Here is a 24,825-nt window from a genome sequence, read left to right on the forward strand (position 1 = left end):
CGTCTATCAAGATCTTTTGTATCGGTGTTGCTTTCTGAAATCTGGTCTGTTTAATCGTGGTCTGAGAGTGACACTAACCATGGCGAATCCTGTTCCTTGTCCTTCCGTGGACGGCAACGATGTCTGTTTTATTGAATACAGCGAGGTGGTGAAGGGGGGCTAATCCTGGCCCTGATGGGGCTGGGACAGGTAGGTCACCGCCGCTTGCGGCGGCGGCTAGCCTGCCATCGTAGTTTATCGTTTGTAGGCCGTCATTGCACCCGCCACCGCTTCGGTGGAGGACGACGGCTGTTGTGGCGCGCGTCTTTCTCTCCCTCTTCTTTTTCTTCTCTATTTTATCTTCTGCCCGCACGAGGCAGCGGAGGTGGCTCAGCTACAGAGGCAGTAGCAGGCCCGTGGATTTTCTTTTCGTTTTTCCTACAGCCACAACAGTCGAACGCTGATTGATTGATTTATAGGAAGGGAGAGGCGCGGTACCTGTCTCCCTTGTTTTCTGTGGACACCTTAACCGCTCTGTAAGGGAAGGGAGGAAGGTGGGAGTGAAAGTGGAAATAGAGAAAGAGGAGCCGTAGTGAGGGCTACGAAGTAATTTCGACCACCTGGGGATCTTTAACGTGCGCTGACATCGCACAGCACACGGCCGCCACTTCGTTTCGCCTCCATCGAAACGCAGCCGCCGAGGTCGGGTTACCCGGGTACTCCGGCACTGTAGTCGGGCTTTCATCCCATAAATCGGATTTGTAGCACACTTCCCGGGCTTGGGCTTTGTTATAGAAAATGGCAATCGTTGCAATGCAAATAGCGGCGTAATGTTTTATTTTTGATGATGCTTTCCTGGTAAAAAAAGTCTGCCACTTAGTTTTCATCATATTTGCGCACGCTAGCATGAAAATTGCACTATGCGACGGATTTATTTTTCGGCCAGTTCAAGTACGCATATATGCTGCCGGCTGGCAATGTGATTAAGGTGCTGGAAATCCGGAAGAAGGAAGACGAGCATGTTTCCAGTTTTAATTTTATTTCTCGTCGTATCTTAATGTGATTTAAAATTGAGGTTATTTAAATATAAATACTCAAAAGTATGATAATAATACTCTGGGGCTATCACTGCATAAGGAAAATGCCGATTTCATAAACGTCCCCGTGTATTTATCCTTTACGTTTTTAAAAGATTACACGTATTAAACGCGTGCTATAAAGAGCGCGGTATTTTGGCGCACTTTGTTATATTTATATGCTACATTCAATTTTCATGTATTGCAGGTCCTCTCTTTGCTGCAAAGTGGCTGTCATATGCTTCTTGCACTTTCTAGTGTATATGCAAGGCAGGGTTGAGGTTTGAGCTACTGTCAGCCACACGATGACGAAGATTAGCAACACAGTAAGGTTTACTTCACAGCTGCTGTGGGAGAAATGGCCCTGACAAAAAATTAAATCTTGAAGATTTCGCTTAAGGCTGCGATGCAATGTCCCATATTCTTTAGTGCTTATCACTTTTAGGAAATGTATGAGTCCCTTCCCTGCTCTGCGCTAATGCTAGAAGCTTAAGTAAAACACTACCTTCGCACCTCCCGCCTTTAGTTGGTTCGAGACTTCGTGAGTCGAATTCGACTTCAAAATGTTTCGGGCTTAAGCGACTACAGAAAGCGAAAGCATTCCTACCGCGCGCCTATACGTTGCATGTATTCTACGCACGCAGCTTTAGCAGGCGCCTGCAATATCAAGCAGACGGGTGAGCGGTCGGGCTGGGTTTGGAGGTAGGGAAACACGCGATGTTACATCTTCCGAGCAGCAGTAATTTCAGGCGCCGCCACCAGGTGCAGCGGTTCAAGAAAAACTAAGGAAGATTGTGCATGCCGGTGACTTCGCGCAGGAAACGATGCCGTTTCAGTCAACTACGGAGCAGCAACTGTCACTGCAGAACAAAAGTAGGTCACCTAAAATTTAGCAGTGAACGCTTAGCTATGAACGTTGCTAATTTTCACAGATTTATTTAGTTTCAGCCTTCTTGTTTAGAAAGTTCAAATTCATCGTGCCTTTCCCACCGAAACATTAGTTACGCTTAGAAGAGCAGTTTCTGAATTGAGTGAATTCATTTCTGTCTTCTGTCCGTTAAAGGTATCTCTCATCAGTCTAAACGATAGCAGTTTGGTCATTGTTTTGGACTGAGCCACGATCTCCTTGTTAAAGTGCATCGAACTACTACGAAACATATCGTTTTGACAAAGAGAGCAACAACGGCTGTTCGGTCCGCTTGCCGGCAACCTCGCCGTTGGTGCCGTCTCCGGTGTAACTGAGCGAAAGATCGCCACGAGAGTCACGAGCCAAGGACAATGCGAAAGATGAGCCAAAGCTCTCCGCCGCTCACTCGGTGCTCTTCTTTTTCTTCTTCTGAGATATTCTTTGGTTCGCGAGAAAGCTAGAGTGCCTAGTAACTGTACATACATGTAAGCAAAAATTGTTAGCCTCAATATATAAAAAAGCGCCTAAATATAGCTGCGAAAATATCCAAAGCTTCGCGTATTTTGCTAGGAATAGTCCCTACACGGCAAGGATGTAACCACTATTTGCACTGCATTTATTAACATAAGGATGACTACCTTAATTGAAATATGTGAGCTTTAATGGTTTTGGAAGTTTTGATAAAATAAAACTTGCTCTCAGATACTGCACAGCGTAAAAAAAAATGACTACCTAAATTCCCAACTGCTATACCTGCTCCCTAGATCCCCAGGTGGTCGAAATTACTCCGTAGCCCTCCACTACGGCTCCTCTTTCTCTCTTTCCACTTTCTCTCCCACCTTCTTCCCATGCCTTACGGCGCGGTTCAGGCGTCCACAGCTACAAGTGTGACAGATACTGCGCCTTTCCCTTCCTATCAATCAATCAATCAATCAATCAATCAATCAATCAATCAATCAATCAATCAATCAATCAATCAATCAATCAATCAATCAATCAATCAATCAATCAATCAATCAATCAATCAATCAATCAATCAATCAATCAATCAATCAAAGCACTATGATCACAGACATTGTGCGTCGGTTCGCCACGAGTTATTTTTTGCCGTGTTATGTGCTCATGTAGCCCTTTTGAAAACGTCGGGGCTCGCGCATTAAAGCCTTGCTTTGATAAAAAATAAAATGGGTATTAGAAAATGCCTTGCCAGCAATAGTGCGCGGAATTTATATATAGTAAAATATACGCACTTTCTTAGGGTTGCTGTCTTATGTCATACGATGGGCGCCACATTGTGAAACGAATATGCATGTTTTAAGTTCCTTGGTATAAAAGTGGCCTGTGTCTATTTTTTTTATTCAACTCGTTTTGGGAACCTTGTACGCCTTATTCACTTTTCCCATCATGCACCTTTTCCCATGATGCTGCTAACGTCCACGTGCTCGGCAAGCTCGTCTCCAGTCTGTACCAAGATGACAGCGTACGTGATGATGGAGCCAGCCATCTGAAAGCACAGAGCACGGAAATAATTACTCCACTTGCTTCGTTGTTTTGACGGTTTAGGACAAGCTAAAGATATTAGCATTGGAGGTTCTTTAAAAACTCGGTTCATGCTCAAGTCTCAAGACCGAGACAAAGAGACAACATGGGCAGGACACGACGCTTTCTTCGACTTTGTGCCCCCGTTTCCTGTGCCAAAATCCGTTAACACTGTACCAACTAGTCTCCATGAATGTCCTTAAACAATAAAAAGTACTACCAATAGATTGGCAAACGACACGATGCTAACTATTCGTTGCTCTATTTGCACACTGTCCTAATTTTTCTTGCACTGTTCGCAGTGAGAATGCGCGTGGTTAACTCATGCAAAGTTCAGTATAACAGTCTAAAAGTTGCAATAATAAGTAAGGCAAGTGAAATAAAAAGAAATAAAAGGAAAGATGTTAAGAGCTTTACTTTGCTCGGGCGGTCGGCAATTTACTATTCTATGCCGCAGAACAATGCATTAAAATCGTTACTGCTTAGGGTGTTAAATTTACGTTGTCGCTCCCTTATTGTACTTTCGTTTAATAAATTGCGTGCAATATGATGATTTTTCCATTGATAATGTTTTCTAAAAGAATTAGGTTTTTTTCAGGGGGTGCATTTTCAGGCGCATTGCCAATAGTCTGCAAAATGCTGTTAGTGAAACGGTTTTATTCTGCAATGCATAAATAAAAAAGTCATAATTTTTGGTTGCGTTCTTGTATCATTATACAAATGGTATAATTTTACATATACCATATACATTGTACGCAAAATATATAGAGAGGCAAGAAGCAGAAAAATATTCAACAAAAGTGGATATTTTTGTACTGATAAAAGCACAAAGACAGAACATCAGGCAGCAGAGGCGAATTCCGAAGAGTAACAGAACTGGAGCATACACTGAGAGACACATATCTCTATGAAAAGATCGGCAATGTTTTTGCATTATTAATAAAACTTTGGTGCGCGCTTCAGGGTGCTGTAAAGATTCCATACTGCTCTGGGTGTTTATTAGGAATTCAGATAAGAAATCATCAATGGTTTCATATATATACCAAGGAGGCCTACAGGTCGTGAAAACAAGGAAGGCTTAGGAAAATTTTTCTTTCTATGCAAATTTCTCCTGTGCCACTACGAAATACAAAGCCGTAGCATAAGGTTGAATATTTTTAAAGTCTTTACAGAGATTTGGAGCTTGAGGGGTCTCATAAATGCTCCACTATAAGACCGGGGAGCAAACATAACGATGGTACGTTATAATTCGGGTTATTGCGCTTCGAGTTACCTGTCGTCTCAATGTTCAAGGTTAGAATCAGCTGACGGTAGTAAGTTGCGTAATGGTATACGTTCCATACCGACATATATGAGAAAAACCCTCCCCCCGACGTCAAAAATAAAGCGGGAGAATGCATTTCTTTGCGGCACAACTATCATATACTATAATATATCATACATTGTTTGAAAATGCACTTACAGACAAGAGAAGGGCCTTATTGAGACGGAAAAATCCTGCGCCAGACAGACACATGGACTCTGGATCAATGGTGTCGTGCAGGTACTGCACCTATTTGAGAGTGGAATACAATCAATCAATCAATCAATCAATCAATCAATCAATCAATCAATCAATCAATCAATCAATCAATCAATCAATCAATCAATCAATCAATCAATCAATCAATCAATCAATCAATCAATCAATTAATCAATCAGTCAATCAATCAATCAATCAATCAATCAATCAATCAATCCATCAATCAATAAAACAACCAATCAATTAGTCAATCAATTATGCAATCAATCAGATATTCAATTGATTAATTATTCATTTAGTCATTCACTGATTAATTTATTGAATGCACCGAAATAATAATTACATTCAATATGTGGAATGATTATTTTTATTCATTCAGTCATTCGACAATTCAAAGTAAAGATACCTAATGTGGATGCTTGGCCGAGTTGGTGTTCTATAGATCTTGATACAGCGTAACGGACGCGCACGAGCGCTCGTGTGTCTTTTGTTTGTGTCCCCTTCTCGTACACGTTCGTTGCATTGCATCAAGAACGAAATATACCGTCACGAAGAATGAACGAAATAGCTGTTAGAGAGTATTTACCTGTTCTCTACAAGATTTCGTGTTTACTGACATGCCTGCACGAATTGTGGCATCCTTCAGCTTATGAGCCTGTAAAGAAAACAAAAACAGAAGAAAGAAGCCAGCAGTCAGCGAGGCTAAGTCAGCGAGGCGAGGCTGCATTTTTGTGACTAGCCAATTCCTACTCATTGCAAAAGTTCACTACTTCCTGGCATGTTATTTTTGATACGAATTGCGTAGGATTGGTGAATAAAACTGAGTAGTTAATAATGACGAATGAAGATAAAATAGGGATCAATTCAACGGATCAAAGGTAGCAAGAGCGTAAAGAGTGCATGATTTGGATTCTTCGTTGCTGAAAATTGTATGGTGCCAAATTATTTCTGCTCAGAGCGCGTGCTTTTTAAAAGGTATAGAAGATGAATTGCCGCCATCAGTTCTACCTCACATTTTTTTGACCCAAGTGGCGACAATGTGGGGCGCGGGGGTCACCTGAATCCCACTGAGAGTAAAAAAGGGACCTTCCTCGTAATGGGCGCATGTAATGAAACGATTTGTCAGGGCCGAGCTTAGGCCGCACCCGTCATCGTGACCTCGCCAGACCCGAACATAAGCTCCGAATTTTATTTTTAATCAAACTAGGTTTTTAGTGCGCGAATATGAAGGTGAAAAAATCGCGAAAAACTTCTCACCTTGAAAGAAATAAAATTTAATATGGCCCGAATGCGCCACGAAAAATAATCTTAGGTTTTCTTCAACAGGGCATTTAATACTATGAATGAATGTTCTGCATGCATTAACTTTGCTAAACTATGATGACAACAATGGCATATCAACATATTGCAGAATACGTCTCAATTGAGCAACATTAAACAGGAAAATAGGCGGTGCAGAGCACATCCTTAGGATGGAGTGCCATTTCCTTTCGAACTCAGTCTCGGCATGCGCTTCCCCTCAATGAACAATCATCCACTATAGTGGTCTTCTGCAAACCACAGATTCGCAATGTCTATCCGTTATGCGTGTTTTCTGGGGAATGTTTAGGGCAATTAGAGATATAATATGTCCAAGGGACCGTTAACGAATGGCAGTACAGTGAGACATCGCGGGGAATGCAGTGTCAAATCAAGGCCAGAATTCAATGTCCGTTGCAAGATATCCCAGAAGAGTACCGCATCTTTGCTAATAATGATGCAAAGCAGAGGCAAAATTCGCACTTGCGTTTGGGCGCATGCCATGCACGTAATATTTTATACAACGAAATCTAAATATTTTCCACAACACCATATTTGCATTCGAAAAAACTTGTACATGATTAACATTACAAGTCCTTACAAGAGGTCCACGTGTTGCACGTAGCCGGTTTTTCTTTAGCTATAATCACGACTGCTGTTAAACATACGTTTCAGAAAATCATATACTAGGTGGGATGGAATTTTGGAACCTTGAAGAGGGGTGAAATTTGGCTCGAGCGCAGAACTTCCATAAAGTGTCGCGCGATATTTTAGGGTGCCTGACATGCACGACTGATGCGTTTTCTTTTTGGGCCTTGCAAGCTGTCTGCTCTTCGCGCTTTAATTGGGAAGTGATAAGGAATACAGACACGTAGAGTGAATCATGGGAAATGATTTATCTAGTACAAAACTTATACTTTGCTTCAAATTTCGGCGCTCCAGAGGTGAGTACGAAGGCCAGAAATGCAGATGCGTAAATGCGATTGTAAGAACATAACGTATTCTCAGATGCACAACAGGGAGGTATTTAATCTGTTAATTTGGCACGGTGAAAAATATAAGCCCGTTTGCAAGCTTCCTGCCATGGTAACGGTCAAATGCAGACGAAAAATTATAGCTTTTTACTTTAACACGGTGAGAGAAGGCTGCTATTGTTTCGCCTATATTCGATATTTTTTACAGAATAGCGTACTTCATTTTGGGCATTTTAAGGTTAACATGATGTGACGTGTCATAGTAAAAGGAGTAAAAAATGGTCGTGGTTGTGATAAGTTTTATAGCATTGTTTGCTAGATAAAGCAAGGTCGTAATCCAGTGCTCATCCGTGTCGAATTGTTTTTTGCGTCCGCGCCCTTGAATTATTTAGGTGCCCTTTCTAGTTCAGACATTATAATGCACTCTGTGCCCTATGAGCCTAAATGACATTTGCAATTTTTATTATTGACTGTTAAGAAGCACGATGCACTGAACTAAAAATCGGGTGAACCTCGAAATATGAAGCTCAAACACACAAATAACTATAGCCTTTGGCTTACCTCATCGGTCAGTGCCTGGCTCAGGATGGCGAGGTCTATGAAGCTTATTGAGGCTTGTGCAGAATAGGCTATCGAAATCCAGACATCTGGGTGCCCAACGTTACCGGTAGTGATGGCGTACAGCGTTACGCACAGTATCAAAATAATACACACTGGCCACACTGCTAAGGCCGGGTACCATATCGCATTGAGGGACCGCTTTAGCCTCTTGATTGTGGACACGTGTATCCTGACTGTCTCTATTCTCCGGCGGGCTTGGAGGTAGGGGTGCATATGACTCTCCTGTCGACGAAGTGTTGTGATCTGGGCACGCAGGTAACCTGCCAGAACATCCGTGCAGCAGCTGAGGACAATGTAAGCGATAAAGTCGCACAGCGCCATCACGAATGAGGATAATATGTTTGCTGCCATCACGCAGAGCCACCACCACTCTTCATCCCCCTGCACTAAAGTCACTACGGGAACTCTAATGATGAAGCCGTAAGTGGCGAGCCACGTTGCCAAGCTCGCAAGTTTCCGCAACCGGGCGTGCCAACTGGTGCATAGGATATCAGAGTCTTCGATATGCTTGAAAGACGAGGATAATTCGTAGTTCTGCGAGTCGCGAAAGAACTGGAGCAAATCGGACGATCCCCACACCATGCAACCGAAGTTAACTGTGATCCTTGTGAGCACGATGCTGTTGACGATAAACAACAGGCTCTTTGTGAAAGACTCCGTTATGTAGGAGGCAAGGAAGAGTTTGCCGACGAGAAGTGCAGCTAGTGCAAGGCTTAAAAGTATGCATGCTGCAGAGTAGAGGCTGTAGACACTAATCATCCGAACCCTGGCCTTTTTCAGTGAGCTGTCCCAAATGCCTTCTATGAAAAGGCATCCTAGCAGCCGACAAACGATGCCGTATTTTTGAAAGCGCTTCGTCATGTACGACCCTTCCGCAGGTGGCACCGGTTGTTGTCTAGATCGAACAAAAAACATCTTGTCTTGTAAGTCTGAAAAAAACAACAACATATCATGTTATTTTATTAGTTCAGAGTTATATACTGACCAACAATCTCATTTGTGGCTAGGTGTGCTGTTTATGATTTTTCGACATGACGGCTTGTACTCTTTATGAAGCTTAGTACTCCGAACTTGCATATCCTAAATATCGAAATCCTATATATGATGCCTTATAAGAAGCGGCATAGAAGTCTTATATTAATCTGGATGCGGGATAGGCTTCCAGAGCAGAATACAGATGATTCCGGTGAAAGCAAACGCTATAGGGGGCGGTAGAGAGTTAGGCGGGTGCACTAGATTGAGAAGCGTGCGGAGACATGGCTGCAGCCAAGCTTTTTGATTACACCTGTTAGGAAGGTCTGCTCCAAAAGGCGATTTTTTAAATGCATTTTCTGGTGCTTATCAATTGTGGCGTCATCCAGAAGCTTCCAATAAAAGCTATATGCCGTGATTGCATAATGTCAAATTCCTTGATTTTTTTCTGCCTCTATATGTTTACACGAAAAATAGTGTACGTGGCTGCGTGATGCATTGATTTCGCCGCAGTAGCTTCACGCCCTCGTTGCTGTAGCTATTGCCTTCTATTGAAGATTCCTGCCAGAAGACGTACTAATGCTTGAACCTTAAACGTGAAGTTCAAGGTCTGGTATTTAGTCATAAATGCGCCAAGTAAGGAGTACTAAAAGTATGCTGTTTAATCAAAAAAATAATTCCTTTAAGCGGGCACTCAATATAGCTGCATACAATGAGAGGGCTATGTTTCGTTTTCGTAATTCCTGGCCCATTACCAAAAAATGTTGTTGCGAAATAGAAGAAGCTTGATTTGGACGTTTAATTCATGAAACTTTTTAATACTCATGAAAATAATCTCAACAAGAATGAGAGAAGGAATTGGAGTATGTTGGTACGTTATAAAAAGACTGCAGTTATAAGCCACACCTTAATTGTTTGAGTATTACATGGTGCGACAAAACTGAAAAAGATTGCTAATGTTGAGTCTCTATGCCAGCAGAAAAGTGCCTAACGCGTGCGCCTGAGTTGACTGCGCGAGCTGAAGCTAACACCTTTAACGGGAAGGATTTGCTACAGTACTTACGATGAAAGTAATCCATCGCTTCTTATTTTGAAGACAGAACAAACGAAGAAGGCAGAAATTGCACGCAATGTCGAGAGCGTATTTGGAACGAGGTACGTACAACCAGACGTCTTCTGCCCTACACATCTAACCAAATGGCAAAGTCAAATATGATTAAATGGCCCGAGTCAGTGCTTTTATGAATAACTCAGTATATGGAAATGATGCATCGCTGGTCTGATGAAGTTCACTTATGCAGCCCTCATTTGTTTATGCAGAAATTATCGAGGCGTCACGTAACATAGGGTTGAGGGGAAGACTTAATTCAGTACGCACACATGGATGCAAAAAATACTCACAGAAAAAAGATTAGAGAGTTGTTTACCAAACATGAGACTTCCTAAAACAGCCTACCGTCATGGTAAGGGCCCCCATCTATGATTAGTGGCTGTAGGTAACCCTTCAGCTACTTCGCTTAGCGAAACACTGTACGCCTCGTGGCGCCGTGTTCGGGCGTGAATTGTCCCGTTCCGTGTAGTGCCTAAAAAGCAAGAATGAGATATGAATGACATGCGGAACTTGGTCGTGGCTGTTTTGCGCGGTGCAAGTATAACTGCAGGTAAATGATGAGAAATAATCCTTTTGTGCGTGACATCCCCTGGCAGGCTACGCCGTGGTATCGTACTCTGACTAGCGCCGACAACTAAACTGGTACAAATGTATTCGGTGCCGTAAAACATTTGTTCGCAGCAGTTTTGTTACTACCTCTTGCTGAAGGGACACAAAATACATCGGTAAATATCGGTCGCATCGGGCAACATTAACTGCCTATAGCGCGTGAGAACCATCTAACCATCTGTCCCCCCTCCCCCTTCCCCATGATTATGCAGTGACGTTTTGGTGAAGGCACTTAGAATGAGGGAGGAAAGGAAAAAGTATAACAGTGAGTGAAACGACGGCCCGGCGTCGATATGTTGATGTCCTATTAAAATATCAGATCAACGCAGTGAGCTGTGCAAAAATCTTTCCATTGGACCCATTGGATTTCTTCCAATTAATTTAACCTTTCTCTGGGACCTTAAAGTGCACAGAAATTGTTTTGAACCAGCCTTTTGCATTGCATCTTTATAGGACTGCAAACTTTGAGGAAGTTAGGAAAGGTAAAACATTGCGCGTGAAACCTGAAAACCGCTGCCAAAGAAGCACCAAGACAAGCTTCGAGGGCGCCAGAGAAACCAGATAACATTAATCGAAGAAAAATGATGACCTTAAGCCTGAAGAAAGTTTCCCTGCTCATGGTAGGGTAATCTATATCATGAACGAACAAGCCAGCCCCTACGTATTAAATGTGAGTACCCTTGATTTATAGCACAAAACGCGTGCAAGAAATGGCAAAGGTATACAAAGAAACGAATATGCAGCGCAACATAATGCTTTCGCATTACGGCACCTAAGCAGACTTAATGGCAGCCCTGAAATTATAAGTCGGCTTTGGAGATACAGGTAATCATTTCATAGTCGCAATCGACCACATTTTTTGAAATACGACCGAAGAGATGTATACATCCCATTTTATCTAAATACGAACGACTGCATGACATATGATTATATCGTAGCGTATCGAATCCGGGACGCAAGGGTTGCTGGAGGGTTCGGTTCTCATTCCAATATTCCACCTCAACGAAGATACTGGAGTTGCCAGCTCCTGCCAGCTTAGTCATGTCAGGGGGCATCTTGGCGTCACACAAACCAATTACCACTCAGAACCTGAACATGCCAGCTACCAACTATCACCTGCAATAGACATGGCCGTGATATGTTGGCCATGACGCTGACACCCGCACGTGACTTTTTAGAGAACGGAGTATTAATATTGCAGTGTTAAAAAGAAAAATTGCAGGCTGGCACCGCTATCTCACGGATATCGTACGCGCCGTGGTCGTCTGCTAACCCCCGAAACGTGTGCCTCTGAAACCAGCGAGATTCTTTGACGCTGGTTCCCATAGTGGCATGAACGAAAATATATGTTTTTGTGTTTTTCTGGATATCATGCATAGATAACATAGAGGCCATGCTTTAATAGGCGGGTGGTCCCTATCTTAAATATACATTTAGTTCATGGGAGTTTTATAGCGTGGACAGGAAAGACGGTGAATACATGGTGTGCAAGCTTGAATTCTTGAATCCAGGTTTTTCTGCAGAAAGATTTCTCGACTCCAAGTTGCTATTTCTGCACTGCAGCTCCCGACCAGGAGTCCAGCCCAGGTCTGTTGCCCAGGACTGAGCGAAGTTTTTTAAAGGTGAAATCCTTTCTAGGCTCATGGAACGAAATCCCGTGCGCGGGAGTTGTGTGCGAGATGTGCGCGGGATCTGTGCGTCGGATCTGTGAATGAGATCTGTGCATCGGATCAGTGCGCTTATGTGTCACTTGTCAATCATCCTGATGACGTCATCAGAAAAATGAATATCCTGTCTCCACCGGGAATCAACTTCCATCTCTCGGATCCCCAGCCGAGCGATTTAACCCTTTAGGCATTTGGAAACCTAAGCGAGCCTGCAATTGAGCAGCGCTTTGCTGTGAGGGCTGCATTTGCAATAATGAGCGCGAAGAATGGAAGTTTTCAGCTCAAACTTCGGATTTGAAGAATGGTTGAAGAGAGCAAACGTTATAATGTACATCAGAAATATTAAATGAAAATGAGACAATTTCATCAGCCGCTTGACTATGTAGGCCACAATGAGATCAGATTTGACGAATACAAACAGAGTACCAGGGTTTCTCTACTCAACATCGCGTCTGGTTTGTGCTGTTGGCTGGGTGTGTTTTGTGGTTTAACCCGTGCATCAGGCATGGCTCTATTAATATAAAGCGATGTCTTTCGAGTATTTCATTCCGCAACCGTAACCTGAGAACAGTGTTAGAAATGATCCAAGCGGGATGGATAATATTGGGGGACCAGAATATTAATTGAATATCGCCACTGGCGGACGATTACGGATTGTTACAATACTCAAACAACTGGCGGTACCATAGAATACAAGTGCAGTTGGTGTAACATCGGATGGGCAGTAAACAAACCCATCGATTCAAGACCTCCCCTTATTCGTCGACGTGCTTTCGTATCACTTTTTCCGCAATAATGCGATGCTAACAGTGAGTGCTTGATTAAGATTCAAGTCCATAGGTCACAATAATAATTCCTCTCCTGTACATACTGTATAGTAGCCGTCATTACATGCGCCTTTATACATGTGCCGTACAGCCTTTATACTCATTGCATAATCATATACGGCCGTTTTTCAGTTGACGATGCCCTGTCTAAAGCTATTTTACGTAATCCTTCCCATCAATGGTTTTTCCCTCTCATATACTGTTTAGTACTGGCCATCCTCCTCTGGTTTGCGAGGTTCCAGCGGCGCATCATCCCTGCCTGACCTTATGCACCGTTGACCTATAGCTTACAAGGATATCATCAGTAGCTGGTCATATCATGACCAGGGTTATAACTAATGGCTTCGCCATGCAGGACAATTTAAGAAGCTTCGAGGGCTGCAGTGTTTTAACCTGAAATGTCATGCGCATTGCGAATCCTACAAGAGGCTGGAAGTGGTTGGGCACACAAAGCCGAAGGAAAATCAACAAATGCCTAGGACGAGCCTTAGCACTGCGTGGCACCTTCGTGAAGAGTGGAATGTAATGAAATTGGTACTTCAATCAGATAACACTGAGCTGAAGCCGAGTGAGCGTCTAAAGAATATGTGACTCGACTCCATATGAGTCAAGTAACGACGGTGTGTCTTATGGAGCCTCACATGGCAAAGTATTGAGTGACAGCAGCAAGCACGCTTTATATAGCCGCCGATGATTAATATGTGGCTATTAACCTCCCCGCCCCTTTCCGTTTACAACTCAGCACAAGTATAGAAAACTGGGCGAGTTGGATTGGATTCATCTTAAAGCAGCGCGAAAACACAAGTCTAAAGGAACAGGAGACGACACAAGCGCTTTCTAGCAACTGAATTTTTATTTGTAGAAAGGTGTAGTTATATAGGAACCAACCCAGATAAAATCAAAACGAGCCACGTGAAAACCACCGCGGTGCCCTTTTAGAAACAGTGCGCGTGCGCAAAGTGAGGATTGAACACTTCACAACTAACAAACCTATCAACCTCCCACATGACAAACACCCGCTAACACCTCATCAGCAGATAACTCAGCAAACGTTTAGTGCTTAAAAACGTAACCCTAACGGAGCTGATTATATGCTTGATACGTGTCTTCGTTGGCATACAGAATACGCGTAGGTCACGGCTCGCCCGTTACACGGGCCGTACGTGGGAGCAGAGAAAACCTACCGACCGGTTCCCCTACTCTTTCCCTCAAACAAGAACCGTTTCCTTCCTCTTAAGTCGCGAATTCCTACAAGACACAGCGGGATAGAGAGCGAATCGCTCGCTATATATATTCACCGCACTAGTGCAGGTACTGTGACGAAGTCCAAGTGGGCTAGCAATTTTTTTTCTCGCCAACATGCAGATCAGTTTGTTACCGGTTTCAAATTACTTCTTTGTGTTTATGCACTGAGAGAAACACGATCTGTGCAGCTAGCCTTCGTTTCTGTTCCTTCCTTCTTCAGTTTCAGCACATTTTGCTCCCCTTATTTTTCGTAACCTTGCATTCATTATTCATTAGGCATCAACTCAAGGACGAAGGAGCAGCTAAGGGGACACAAGCCACCAGCCATGGCGGAAGGTAGACAGACACCTGAGTTATATTTTTGTTTTGTATCTCTCGCTGAGTGTGCGTGCCTGGGAGCTATCAGGCATGCCCACTTGATTGCAGCTTCCTGTCTATACTTAAAGCTCGTCGCAGCAAGTCTTTCGCAATCCGAGGCGAGCAATTTCCGTTACAACGCGGGGTGAAGCGGCAGTCGCTAGCTAGGCGTGCGGAGTGCCAGTCGTTCAAGTATCTGGACGTCGCTAAGTGCCGAGAAAAGGAAGAATGCCACCGATACGCAATCCTGAAGTCAAGTTTGTAAAGGTCAGTCTTCTATAACTTGTTTGCGAACACAGGGAATATGAACGCGCTTGTTTGTATAAGCGCTCCCTTCTTTACGGTTGGTGCGTTTGCTGTCGGAGTGTCCAGCAATAGCTTGGTGTATAATCTCCAATAGTGTGTTTTAGCGAGTTTGTACATCGCCCAATTGCATTACGCGTTTTGCGCAAGAAAGGTGCCCCCATTCCTCGAAAGAAAATTTTGATTACAAAACAGCATTCGCCTCTGTGTGCTTGTGCAAATCAGTCGCTCCTTAAATGTAGCTGCAATGTTAGAGGTCGTGTAAGGCAAATAATCAGCAAAGAATTAATTTATTGTATGATTCTGATTAAAATTCATAGTCCTTGATTTTTCTTTACTGCCGAGTTGTGAACGGGAGGTTTATTTATTAATGCTAACTAGGTGTGTACCCATCGATGCAGATATTTATAAACAACGAGTTCGTCAATTCGGTCTCTGGAAAAACTTTCCCGACTTACAACCCGGCCACTGGTGAGAAGATTGCCGATATTCAGGAAGGAGACAAGGTGAGAGATGTGACAATTTTTTTTATATTTTTAGAAGCTTTGCGAAGAGATATTTATACTAACTGCAATGGTACTTTCCCCAGTAGGTGGAAGGTTCCTGATGAACACTGCATTTTTGCGACTTTAAAATTCCAAGCTAATGCTCCCAAACAATACCAAATAAACCGTCAATAAAATAAAAAAAAAATACGGGGCACTAAGCTCGGCCCTAAAGGGCACGGCGCGATATATCATTTCACGCATAAAGCCCCGCTTTAGCTATAGCCGCATGAACGTGCTCCCGTGGCATAGAGGTAAAGTGAATGCAAGGGTATTGACAGGCTCATTCTGATATCACCCTCCCATATGTCAGGAGAGGCCCGAGTTGGCAGCTCCTGCCAAATATAACGACAGGCAACTCCACGGCCAGTCAGTGGACGGCCATGACAGCTACCAGCTACCGCCTGCCAGCGCCATGTTCAAGATGTTTAGCTCATAACGACTACGCCGGCGCCAGCGCCGGATTTTCGCTAAACCCCCTGTAATGCTAAAGAGTTTACTGATTCATTTACGCCTGTGCCTCTATCTCTCTATTCTTATTATTACAGTTTGCACGCGACAATATCTTGTAGACGGAAATCGGATGTGCGATACGCGTAGTTTTAATTAAGGAGAAACTTTGAGTTAGGCCGAGACGGTATAATACACCGTACGCTCACTTCGCAAAGCCGCACCAGTTCGAATATTAAGGAAACTCAAATGAACAAAGTGAAATTTGTTGAATAGAATCAATGATTTCCACTGCTGCTCCTTACAGTGGCAAGAACAGCAAGGTTTTACACCTTCCACCACGACTACCTCATTTTGCTCGTACGCTGAAAACCATTCTGCCATTAAGAATCTGGTGCACCGGAACGTTTTTTGGTATTCTTTATTATTCAACAACCTCTGCCACATACACTTCGCAGGGTTTACTGTATATTTTTTCTCTGTTGCAATTTCTCATGAAAGGAGCATTTTTCAATTCCACAGGAGGATGTTGACAGGGCGGTGAAAGCCGCCAAGGCAGCGTTCGCGCTCAACTCTCCATGGCGAACCATGGACGCCTCGCAGAGGGGCAGGCTGCTGTTCAAGCTGGCCGACCTGATGGAGCAGAACCTGGATCTCATCGCAGTGAGGAATTGTGTCTGTTTGCTCTGCCCAGGCAGCATTAATCACCTGCCCATTAACCACACACTGGCCGTATGTAGGGCAGAACATTCCCATTATAGTGCCAATATTGGGCTCGTGATTCGTGCTGCCTGGGGGAAGCTCATAGAGTATAAGCGAAACAAGATGAGTGGGACAAAGATCATGAAGAAGAGCGCAGATAAAAAAAAAAGCAGCGTTCAAAGAGCTCGATGAAGAAACAAAACAACAACAACAGCAAATGTTTCTGACTGCTGGCGTTAAGAGGTGTTCTATTACATTGTTCTGAGCCCTAAAGTCGTTTATAAGTGGTCCTATGAATTTTAAAACGAACCACTTTTGTGCGCCGCTGATCTATTTTATGCTTATTAAAAGATGATCGCTTATTTCTTAAGTATGACCATAAAGGAGGTGCTTGTATGGCACAAAATGACTTAGGCGTCTAAGATTTACCGGACCGCGAAAAGCTGAACCTACACGCATAAATAGAATAGAGAATCAGGGACACAACATAATACTTTTCGTTACTGCCTATCTTTTCGAGAATCAAGTCCTTATCTCAAATGTCAGAATAGTGTGCACGCAACTGCTACAAGACTCGTGGCCAAGACGCAAACAAAAAGGGCTGATAGCATGATTGTTCTATAAGTTAATGTAACTTGTGAACAGTTTTGTGTGCCGCTTTGTGAAGTCACAGCAGGTGGGAATCATCATCATAATCATCATCATCATCATCATCATCATCATCATCATCATCATCATCATCAGCCTGATTATACCCACTGCAGGGCGAAGGCCTCTCCCATATTTCTCCACTTAACCAAGTTCTGTGCTAGCTGCATCCACTTGACCCCTGCGAACTTCTTAACCTCATCCGCCCACCTAACTTTCTGCCGCCCCCTGCTACGCTTTCCTTCCCTTGGAATCCAGTTTGTTACCCTCAGCGACCATCGGTTATCCTCTCTTCGCACTACATGTCCTGCCCATGTTCATTTCTTCTTCTTAATTTCTTAAGATATTAGGTGGGAATCAAAGCCAAAACCATTTGTGGAAAAGACTAGTTGGAGGTAATACTTACAGCACACTGGAGAATTCCTCTCCATTTCTGTCATTCCAACCCATGCGCGCCATCATCCTTTAAAAACATAACCCTAAAACATTACATGAATAGAGATAAATATACTGCAGAGGTGCTCATAAATACACCCAGTCTGGAAACCACAGAGGTTTTTGAGGCGAAGTTCTTCCTTTTATGAGACCTGCGCTGCTGGGGAGGCGAGATTTTCCTGTGGCAGTTTGCCAAGGACCTGAATGTACTTCCGTGTTCGCTTCCAAGCTCTTTGTTGCGCAGTCCCCGATACTCGCCTCGATGCAGTGATTGTGTCGGCACGCGGCATCGTGAGCAGGCAGACGGAGGCCAGCTAGGTGCTGCTGGAACATAGGCATCTGGGCATTTGCACAACAGTGCCTGTTTCGACCACAGGAGATTTGAAGAATCAACCTGTTAGCCTTGAAGGAGACCGGAAAAAAAGAAGTGAGAGCAAATGCAGCAGTCAGCACAAAAATGGGAAATGAGAGACAGAATAAGTGGTTGGGAAGCTTGCTCTTGGGAAATTTGACGTCGGTTTTGACATCGGACGCGGTTTTCACAGAATCTCCACTTAGGCAGTTTTTTTTTTTTTTAAGATTCAGTTATAATATAGATACATAGCTCTTCAACCGCGTTTGATTGAGTGCTATTGTCACTCCCGAGCAAATTTCTCCCACTACAAGTAACCCGGAAAGGTTAAAATACAATGCGATGGCAAATGCTGACGAGGAGGAGCTACCAGGTATGCGTACAAGGGGTAGAGATAGATAAAAAAAAAAAAAAAAAAAAAACGTTTCAAAGCTAACACCGCTGCTGCGGGGCCGTAGGAGTGTAGATGGAGGTTGGAGAGAAAGGGATCTTGAATATACGCCAGCAGAGGAACGCAAGGCCTTCCCTGGTTAGTGAGGAGGGGTTAACTGTAATACGGAATGTAGAGATAGGTGTAAGCAAACGTGTCGCTGCTCCGTTTTGCTCATGCTAAAACGAAACGAAGTAGTGCACTTTCCATACTGACTCGACGCCCGTGAGAAACAAAACTAAAGCCTGAATGCGATAAATAAATAAATAAATAAATAAATAAATAAATAAATAAATAAATAAATAAATAAATAAATAAATAAATAAATAAATAAATAAATAAATAAATAAATAAATAAATAAATAAATAAATAAATAAATAAATAAATAAATAAATAAATAAATAATTAAAAACATAAATAAATGAATAAATTGAATAATCCACCTAATCGTGAAATAAGTAATTAACCTCCAAATCCTCACGAATATTGTTTACATAGAAACTTTGTAAAAAAGAAAAAAACAACAAACAAAAGCAACCTCTACATTATCAGAAGGGTTGAATAGGAACCAAGCAAGGAACAATTAAAACCACTGGAGTTAGAATGTAGTCGTTGCAAGGTTGGACGAACACTGGTGCAACTTCAACGGTGGGTTGATGAGATGCAATGAATATAAATGAACAAATCAGAACGTAATAAGGCTGAAAATGAATTTCTCAATGTTTGAGAGTAGTGGTTTAATCAGTGATGCGATCAGAGAATTTTTCGATAGTCCCAAGAAAGGACAGAACGTTGTCAGCTAGCCATATAATCCAACGCTTGACGCGTAGGGGGCGCAACTTGAGAAGACCACTGATATGTGGGTACGGCAGCAAGCCATCATTGTCTTCGAGATATTTTCAATGGTAACGGCAAGAAACCATTCGCGTGGTTTTACCACGGTACCTGTCGCTGTCGCCATGGTACATAGCAACCGAAGACTGAAGGTCGTTTTTACTTCCTCACTTAATTATTAGGTGAGGAACATCATCACCCTATGCAGTAACACAGTAAAACATCAGCAACAAAAGAGCAGTACGTAGTGAAACTGCTCATTTTTATCTTAACTCGGGATTATATTATCCACTGTTGTGTTCCGTCTTTTGACTCTTTTTTTTTCATCAGTGTGATCTAGAATTGCGTTCCTGTACTTATAGTACCTTTCCTCTGCTTTCAGGTTTTCAAATAAACAATTCTGAAGGTCACTCAATAATCCAAACAATGTAGTTCTTGGCTGCGACATATGTATATTAGCATGTTGTAAAAAGAATAGAAATATGAGCGACGTAAGGTAAGGGAGCACAGTGGAGTGCTTTCTCATCAGCGAATTTCTTTGAGGAGGCTGTGAAAAGAATGTAACAAAGACAAAAAAGAGGACCTTGTTTGGGGTACTGTGAGGGAGTCCTTGCTTTAACCACACAAACGGCAATAAATGAAGTCAAAGTGGTTGAATGGAAAAATGTTATACTGCAGAAAGAACTAGCAGATTGAACAAGAAAGGAGCCACACAAAGATGAAAAACTTAATGAATTAGAAAGGGTGCGTAGTGGAAAAATAGCACAACGATTTTGTTTCAAGTTGGCAGCTCCTTTTAGCTGTCGACCTCTGGAGTTCCTTAGAGATGGGAGGATGAAATGGGACCGAACAACTCGGGACGTTTGGATCCCCAGTCGAAAACGCTACCTTTAGGCTGCCCAGGCACAGCTTTATATTTATACCGGATGGTTATTCACTTGTTTTGATCGTTACGACGGTATGATAATGAGTATGTATACGAGATAAATGATGCGAAAATTAAGCAATTGGTTATTAAGCGTGTTTCAAAGTTCGTATACGCGAATAAGGATCCGCAAGTGGAGTTGCAGATTTTATTCATTAACATTGTCTCGTCATGCCTTTGAAGGCGGGGCTTAAGCGTTTCTTTTCCAAATATTTTATGTATTTGTACTAATAGTAAGTACGCAGGTAGGAAGCGGTGGGTTTGTCTTTTATCTTCCAAACTTTTGCTGACATGAAGACTTTAACGTAAAATTTCCTTTTTGCAGAGCCTCGAGACCCTGGACAATGGGAAAACATTCAACAACTCATTGAGCGACACCATGTTTGCCATCGGTTCCCTTCGCTATTGCGCTGGTTTTGCCGACAAAGTTCACGGGAAGACCATACCACTCGGTGAGCACGATACAAAGCTTTTATAGAATTCTTCATTATGACATTCAATTCGCAATTTATTTTCTTTTTTCTAAAAGAAAAACAGAGAGAAAACAGCAGAGAACAAAAAAACCTAAGCCGTTCATGATACAGACTACCAATTGATTTGGCGCATTGTTTTCCAGCTTTGTAGCCCTTCTCCTCCTTCCAGTCGTGAATGTGTCCTAGGCCAGCAGTGTGTAAATGCTTGTTGTATTTACGCCTTAAAGAAGAAAGCAATTGCTATAGGTTTATTTCAAGCAACTGAAGTACGGCAGAGGTCATATTTCTCTTTTGTATTTTCCTTTCGAATGATGCATCAGATACTAGTTGCATGGAATGCTATGAGAATGTTTATTGCTTGTTGATGGTGTTTTAGGGTGCGGCTTCCAAAATAAATTTTGGAAGTCACGTGTAAGTTGTGTTTATGTCACGTGAGGCGTAGCAAATTGCATTATGATAGCTGGCACTCATTTGTATTTAATTGTGGCAATTAATGTAGCCCGATTCATGACCTGAAATGGCAGCAAAAGATGTATATCGAAATTTTAATCGTTCACTTCACCTCAGCTCCTATTGCTCGATTGATGAAACCAAAACCGAAACGATACCAGAGAAGAAGTTGAAGTTCAATTACAATCTGTCCATGGTCATACAGAAACGCTATATCGTTGAGTTTTGCGTTAGCTGCAATCTGGTCTGATTTGCACTGCCGCTCAAGTGTTTTGCTACACTGGGAAGTTTTTTTCCAAATAAAAGCGAAATTGAGTATCTATGTGTACTAAAGCGATAACATACACCTGCAATGGAATGCATACAACGTTATCCCAAATTTTAAAGTTAAAGAGTTAAAATAGCCTGGCTATCAAACATACAGCTCATCCCCCGCCCTGTGTATTTACTCTACCAATGTCATCAACCAGCATGGACAATAGGAGACAAGGCGAGATAATTGACAGACATCTCGATGTGGGAGAGTTGCTGGTACAGTGTCTTAAGAGGAAGGAATGTTTTAGAGTGAAATACTAAATCCTTTTAGGATTAATTTCGCACATGTATCAAAAGATATTTTCTTCTAAACAGATGGAAACGCTTTTGCTTACACCCGGCGGGAACCAGTGGGGGTGGTCGGCCAGATCATACCTGTGAGTGGTGAAGCATGTAGGACCACCTACTTTTATTTCATGCAACTTTTTTCAAGGCTCGCTAAAGAAACTTTATGAAACGCGTGCGAGGATTTTCGTACATGGAGTACATCAATGAGCAGTCAGGTTGCTTGACCGCAGGCAAATTTCCTTTTGTTTTCATGCTGTAGTACGGCGTCAGTCTACTAACAGCTACGAAGAGAACTTCGTATGTAACAGAGTGATATATACGTTCTTTTAATTGGTGATTATTTTGTTAATATATTGTTGAGTCAGTGCAGTGACTGCCTGCTGCTCATAATAACTGTGCTTGGTGTGTGAAATACATGAAGACGCTCCATTTATTTCGATATGTGCAGCAGGTATGCAGTTACCTTAGTTCATGCATGGCTTTTGGCTTCTTCGAGATACGGGAAGAAAAATCGGCCTGTAGTTTTGAAATTAGATTTCCTGATTTCCTGATTCCTTAACTCTTTCAGGCACGGTGGTCAGTGTTGCTGACCACCATTTAATTTTTTTGTAGAGCCACCTGGTGTTCATGGAAAAATAAAGGCTGACTTTTTTTTTTTTTAGTGTTCTCTGAGCCCCCGCCAGATGGCGGGAGGTGTCTGTTCGATCTTAGTGTTGTAAAATACCCGCCTTTCTACCCGCCATATCCATTCCCCCATTGTGGTTAGCTACACTTACCACCAAGCATGAACCTTGTGGTATAGGTAGGACTCTATATTTTATCATCCAAATTCAACATGAATGTAAATTTCGCGTTCAAACCCGCCTTCCAGATGTTGAATATGAGGATATTCCATTTCCAGGATATTCCACAGGCTTTTCAAAGATAAACAGAGTGATGAAGGTGTGCCATAAAGAGACCTCTAGCATGGTGGTCAGCAGCACTGACCACCTCTATGTTCTAAAGAACGATAAGTAATTTGTTTTTCTACTTTCTGAAATCATGTTTTTTTTTGATCATTTTTTACTATTTGTACAATGAAATTAAAAATTTAATGGAAAATAAACTTTTAAAAGCATTTATTGAGCACGTTATCATCCCCTATGCAGAATTTCCGCGTTCACTCTAGACCTCCCTACCAGGGATTGCACAGGCTGAAAAATCGTCACTCATCATTCGGACACCATCATAAGCGCTTAAGAACTTTGATGGAAGATACGGCTATGCTGGGCAGAACTGGATAGAAATTTCCTGGTCAATAGTGGAGTTGAAGCTTCTCACTTTTTTACTATGATTTCCATATTTATCTTCGAATTAGGTTGGGTCTAGACTAACAAGTATGAAATCAGGTTTTTATGTAATCGGTTATCTGAGACCGTGCCCTGAAATGTGTTACCGAAATTTTCCCTTATTACTAACTACGCCCTTCAGATCCGTGAAGCAGAACACAAATTTTAGAAGGTCCGTTTTCGTATCGTTAAGAACCAGCATTTTTACGGACAAGTCTTCTCGAACAAGTTGTTCGAGGTTCTAGAATCGGGTGGAATTAAACTATCAGAAAATGAAGGGTTTAAGTTATTGCTTTCAAATTTGGAAATAAAACTAAATAACATACAGACAGGTCAGGGTGGATATTCGGGCGAGTTGGTTCATCGTCAAGTAGTCATATCTCTTACTATTATGAGCTACCACCTCAGTTCAGTTCAGTTCAGGCGTTCAGTCGTGTCCGACTCTTCGTGACCCTATGGACCATGTCACGCCACGCTTTCCAGTCTCTCACTATCTTCTTAACATCACATAGCTTCATCTGCAATGCCTCGAGAATGCCATCTAACCATCGCGTTCGCTGCCTACCCCTTCTCCGGCGACCCTCAACCTTTCCCAACATCAAATCTTTCTCCAGCGACTCCTCTCTTCTCATCAGATGACCAAAGTAGCTGAGCTTTAACTTTAGAATGTGACCCTCCAATGAGCAGTCAGGGTTTATGGTCGACAATATCGACTGATTTGATCTTCTGGCAGTCCAAGGAACTCTTAAGAGTCTTCGCCAGCACCACAATTCAAACGCGTCAATTCTTCGGCGGTCAGCCTTTTTCACAGTCCAACTCTCGCATCCATACATCACAACTGGAAAGACCATAGCACGGGTTATACGGATCTTGGTTGGCAGACTAATGTCTCTGCTCTTTACTAGGCGGTCAAGGCTAACCATTGCTCTCTTTCCCAGAAGCAGGCGTCTCCTAATTTCATGGCTGCAGTCTCCTTCCGAGGTAATCTTGGCGCCCAAGAACAGAAAATCTGTCACAGCTTCCACTTCTTGTCCATTGATGCTCCAGGACTTGATAGGGCAAGACGCCATGATCTTCGTCTTTTTAATGTTCAGTCTAAGCCAAAACTTCTCACTCTCTTCTTGTACGCGCATCAAGAGTCTCTTGAGTTCCACTTCACTTTCTGCCATTAAAGTGGTATCATCCGCATATCTAAGGTTGTTGATACGTTTTCCAGCAATCTTCATTCCAGCTGAAGACTCGTCCAGACCGGCCTTCCTCATGATGCACTCTGCATATAGGTTAAATAGGCAGGGCGACAGTATGCAGCCTTGCCTCACCCCTTTCTCAATCGGAAACCAATCAGTAAGACCATGCCCAGTTCTGACTGTGGCCTCTTGCCCTTCATAAAGGTTCCTGAGGAGACAGATGAGATGAATTGGAACTCCCATCTCTTGGAGAGCTTGCCGCAATCTGCTGTGATCTACGCAGTCAAACGCTTTCGCATAATCAATAAAGCAGAAGTAAATGGGTCTCTGGAACTCTCTTGCTTTTTCCATGATCCAGCGAAGGTTGGCAATTTGGTCTCTAGTTCCTCTGCCCTTGCGAAACCCAGCTTGCACATCCGGAAGCTCCTGATCCACATACTGCTGCAGCCTACCT

The 24,825-nt window shown here is 42.7% G+C and overlaps 2 protein-coding genes across 2 annotated transcripts in view; one reads left to right on the forward strand and one right to left on the reverse strand.

The window, feature by feature from the left end:
• Nucleotides 1–3,297: 3,297 nt before the first annotated feature.
• LOC146173102 (uncharacterized) lies at nucleotides 3,298–8,824 on the reverse strand. The gene is made up of 4 exons (XM_084583495.1): nucleotides 7,858–8,824; nucleotides 5,610–5,678; nucleotides 4,964–5,053; nucleotides 3,298–3,466 (listed from the first exon to the last, which is right to left on the reverse strand). Exons 1-4 carry the CDS (start codon nucleotides 8,776–8,778, stop codon nucleotides 3,365–3,367), a joined length of 1,182 nt encoding a protein of 393 aa, XP_084439621.1. The 5' UTR covers nucleotides 8,779–8,824; the 3' UTR covers nucleotides 3,298–3,364.
• A 6,043-nt stretch (nucleotides 8,825–14,867) lies between these two features.
• Nucleotides 14,868–24,825, forward strand: part of LOC146173103 (aldehyde dehydrogenase 1A1-like) — a 30,746-nt gene continuing 20,788 nt past the window's right edge. The window contains exons 1-5 of the mRNA XM_084584513.1: nucleotides 14,868–14,972; nucleotides 15,410–15,514; nucleotides 16,526–16,666; nucleotides 20,656–20,782; nucleotides 21,884–21,945. Coding sequence (XP_084440639.1) covers nucleotides 14,934–14,972; nucleotides 15,410–15,514; nucleotides 16,526–16,666; nucleotides 20,656–20,782; nucleotides 21,884–21,945 — 474 coding nt within the window. The 5' untranslated portion in view covers nucleotides 14,868–14,933. The remainder of the gene's footprint in view (nucleotides 14,973–15,409; nucleotides 15,515–16,525; nucleotides 16,667–20,655; nucleotides 20,783–21,883; nucleotides 21,946–24,825) is intronic.

The sequence above is a fragment of the Amblyomma maculatum genome, chromosome 11 (assembly GCF_055883805.1).
Source record: "Amblyomma maculatum isolate TAMU_Amacu chromosome 11, ASM5588380v1, whole genome shotgun sequence".
Taxonomy (NCBI): Eukaryota; Metazoa; Arthropoda; class Arachnida; order Ixodida; family Ixodidae; genus Amblyomma; species Amblyomma maculatum.

What these genes read in the sequence shown, in the direction of transcription:
- LOC146173102 (XM_084583495.1), bottom strand. Translation starts at nt 8,778, where the DNA reads ATGACGAAGCGCTTTCAAAAATACGGCATCGTTTGTCGGCTGCTAGGA. An exon ending in GCCAGGCACTGACCGATGAG is followed by an intron (nt 5,679 to 7,857) that starts GTAAGCCAAAGG and finishes TTTTCTTTACAG; the next exon opens with GCTCATAAGCTGAAGGATGC. An exon ending in CGAAATCTTGTAGAGAACAG is followed by an intron (nt 5,054 to 5,609) that starts GTAAATACTCTC and finishes ACTCTCAAATAG; the next exon opens with GTGCAGTACCTGCACGACAC.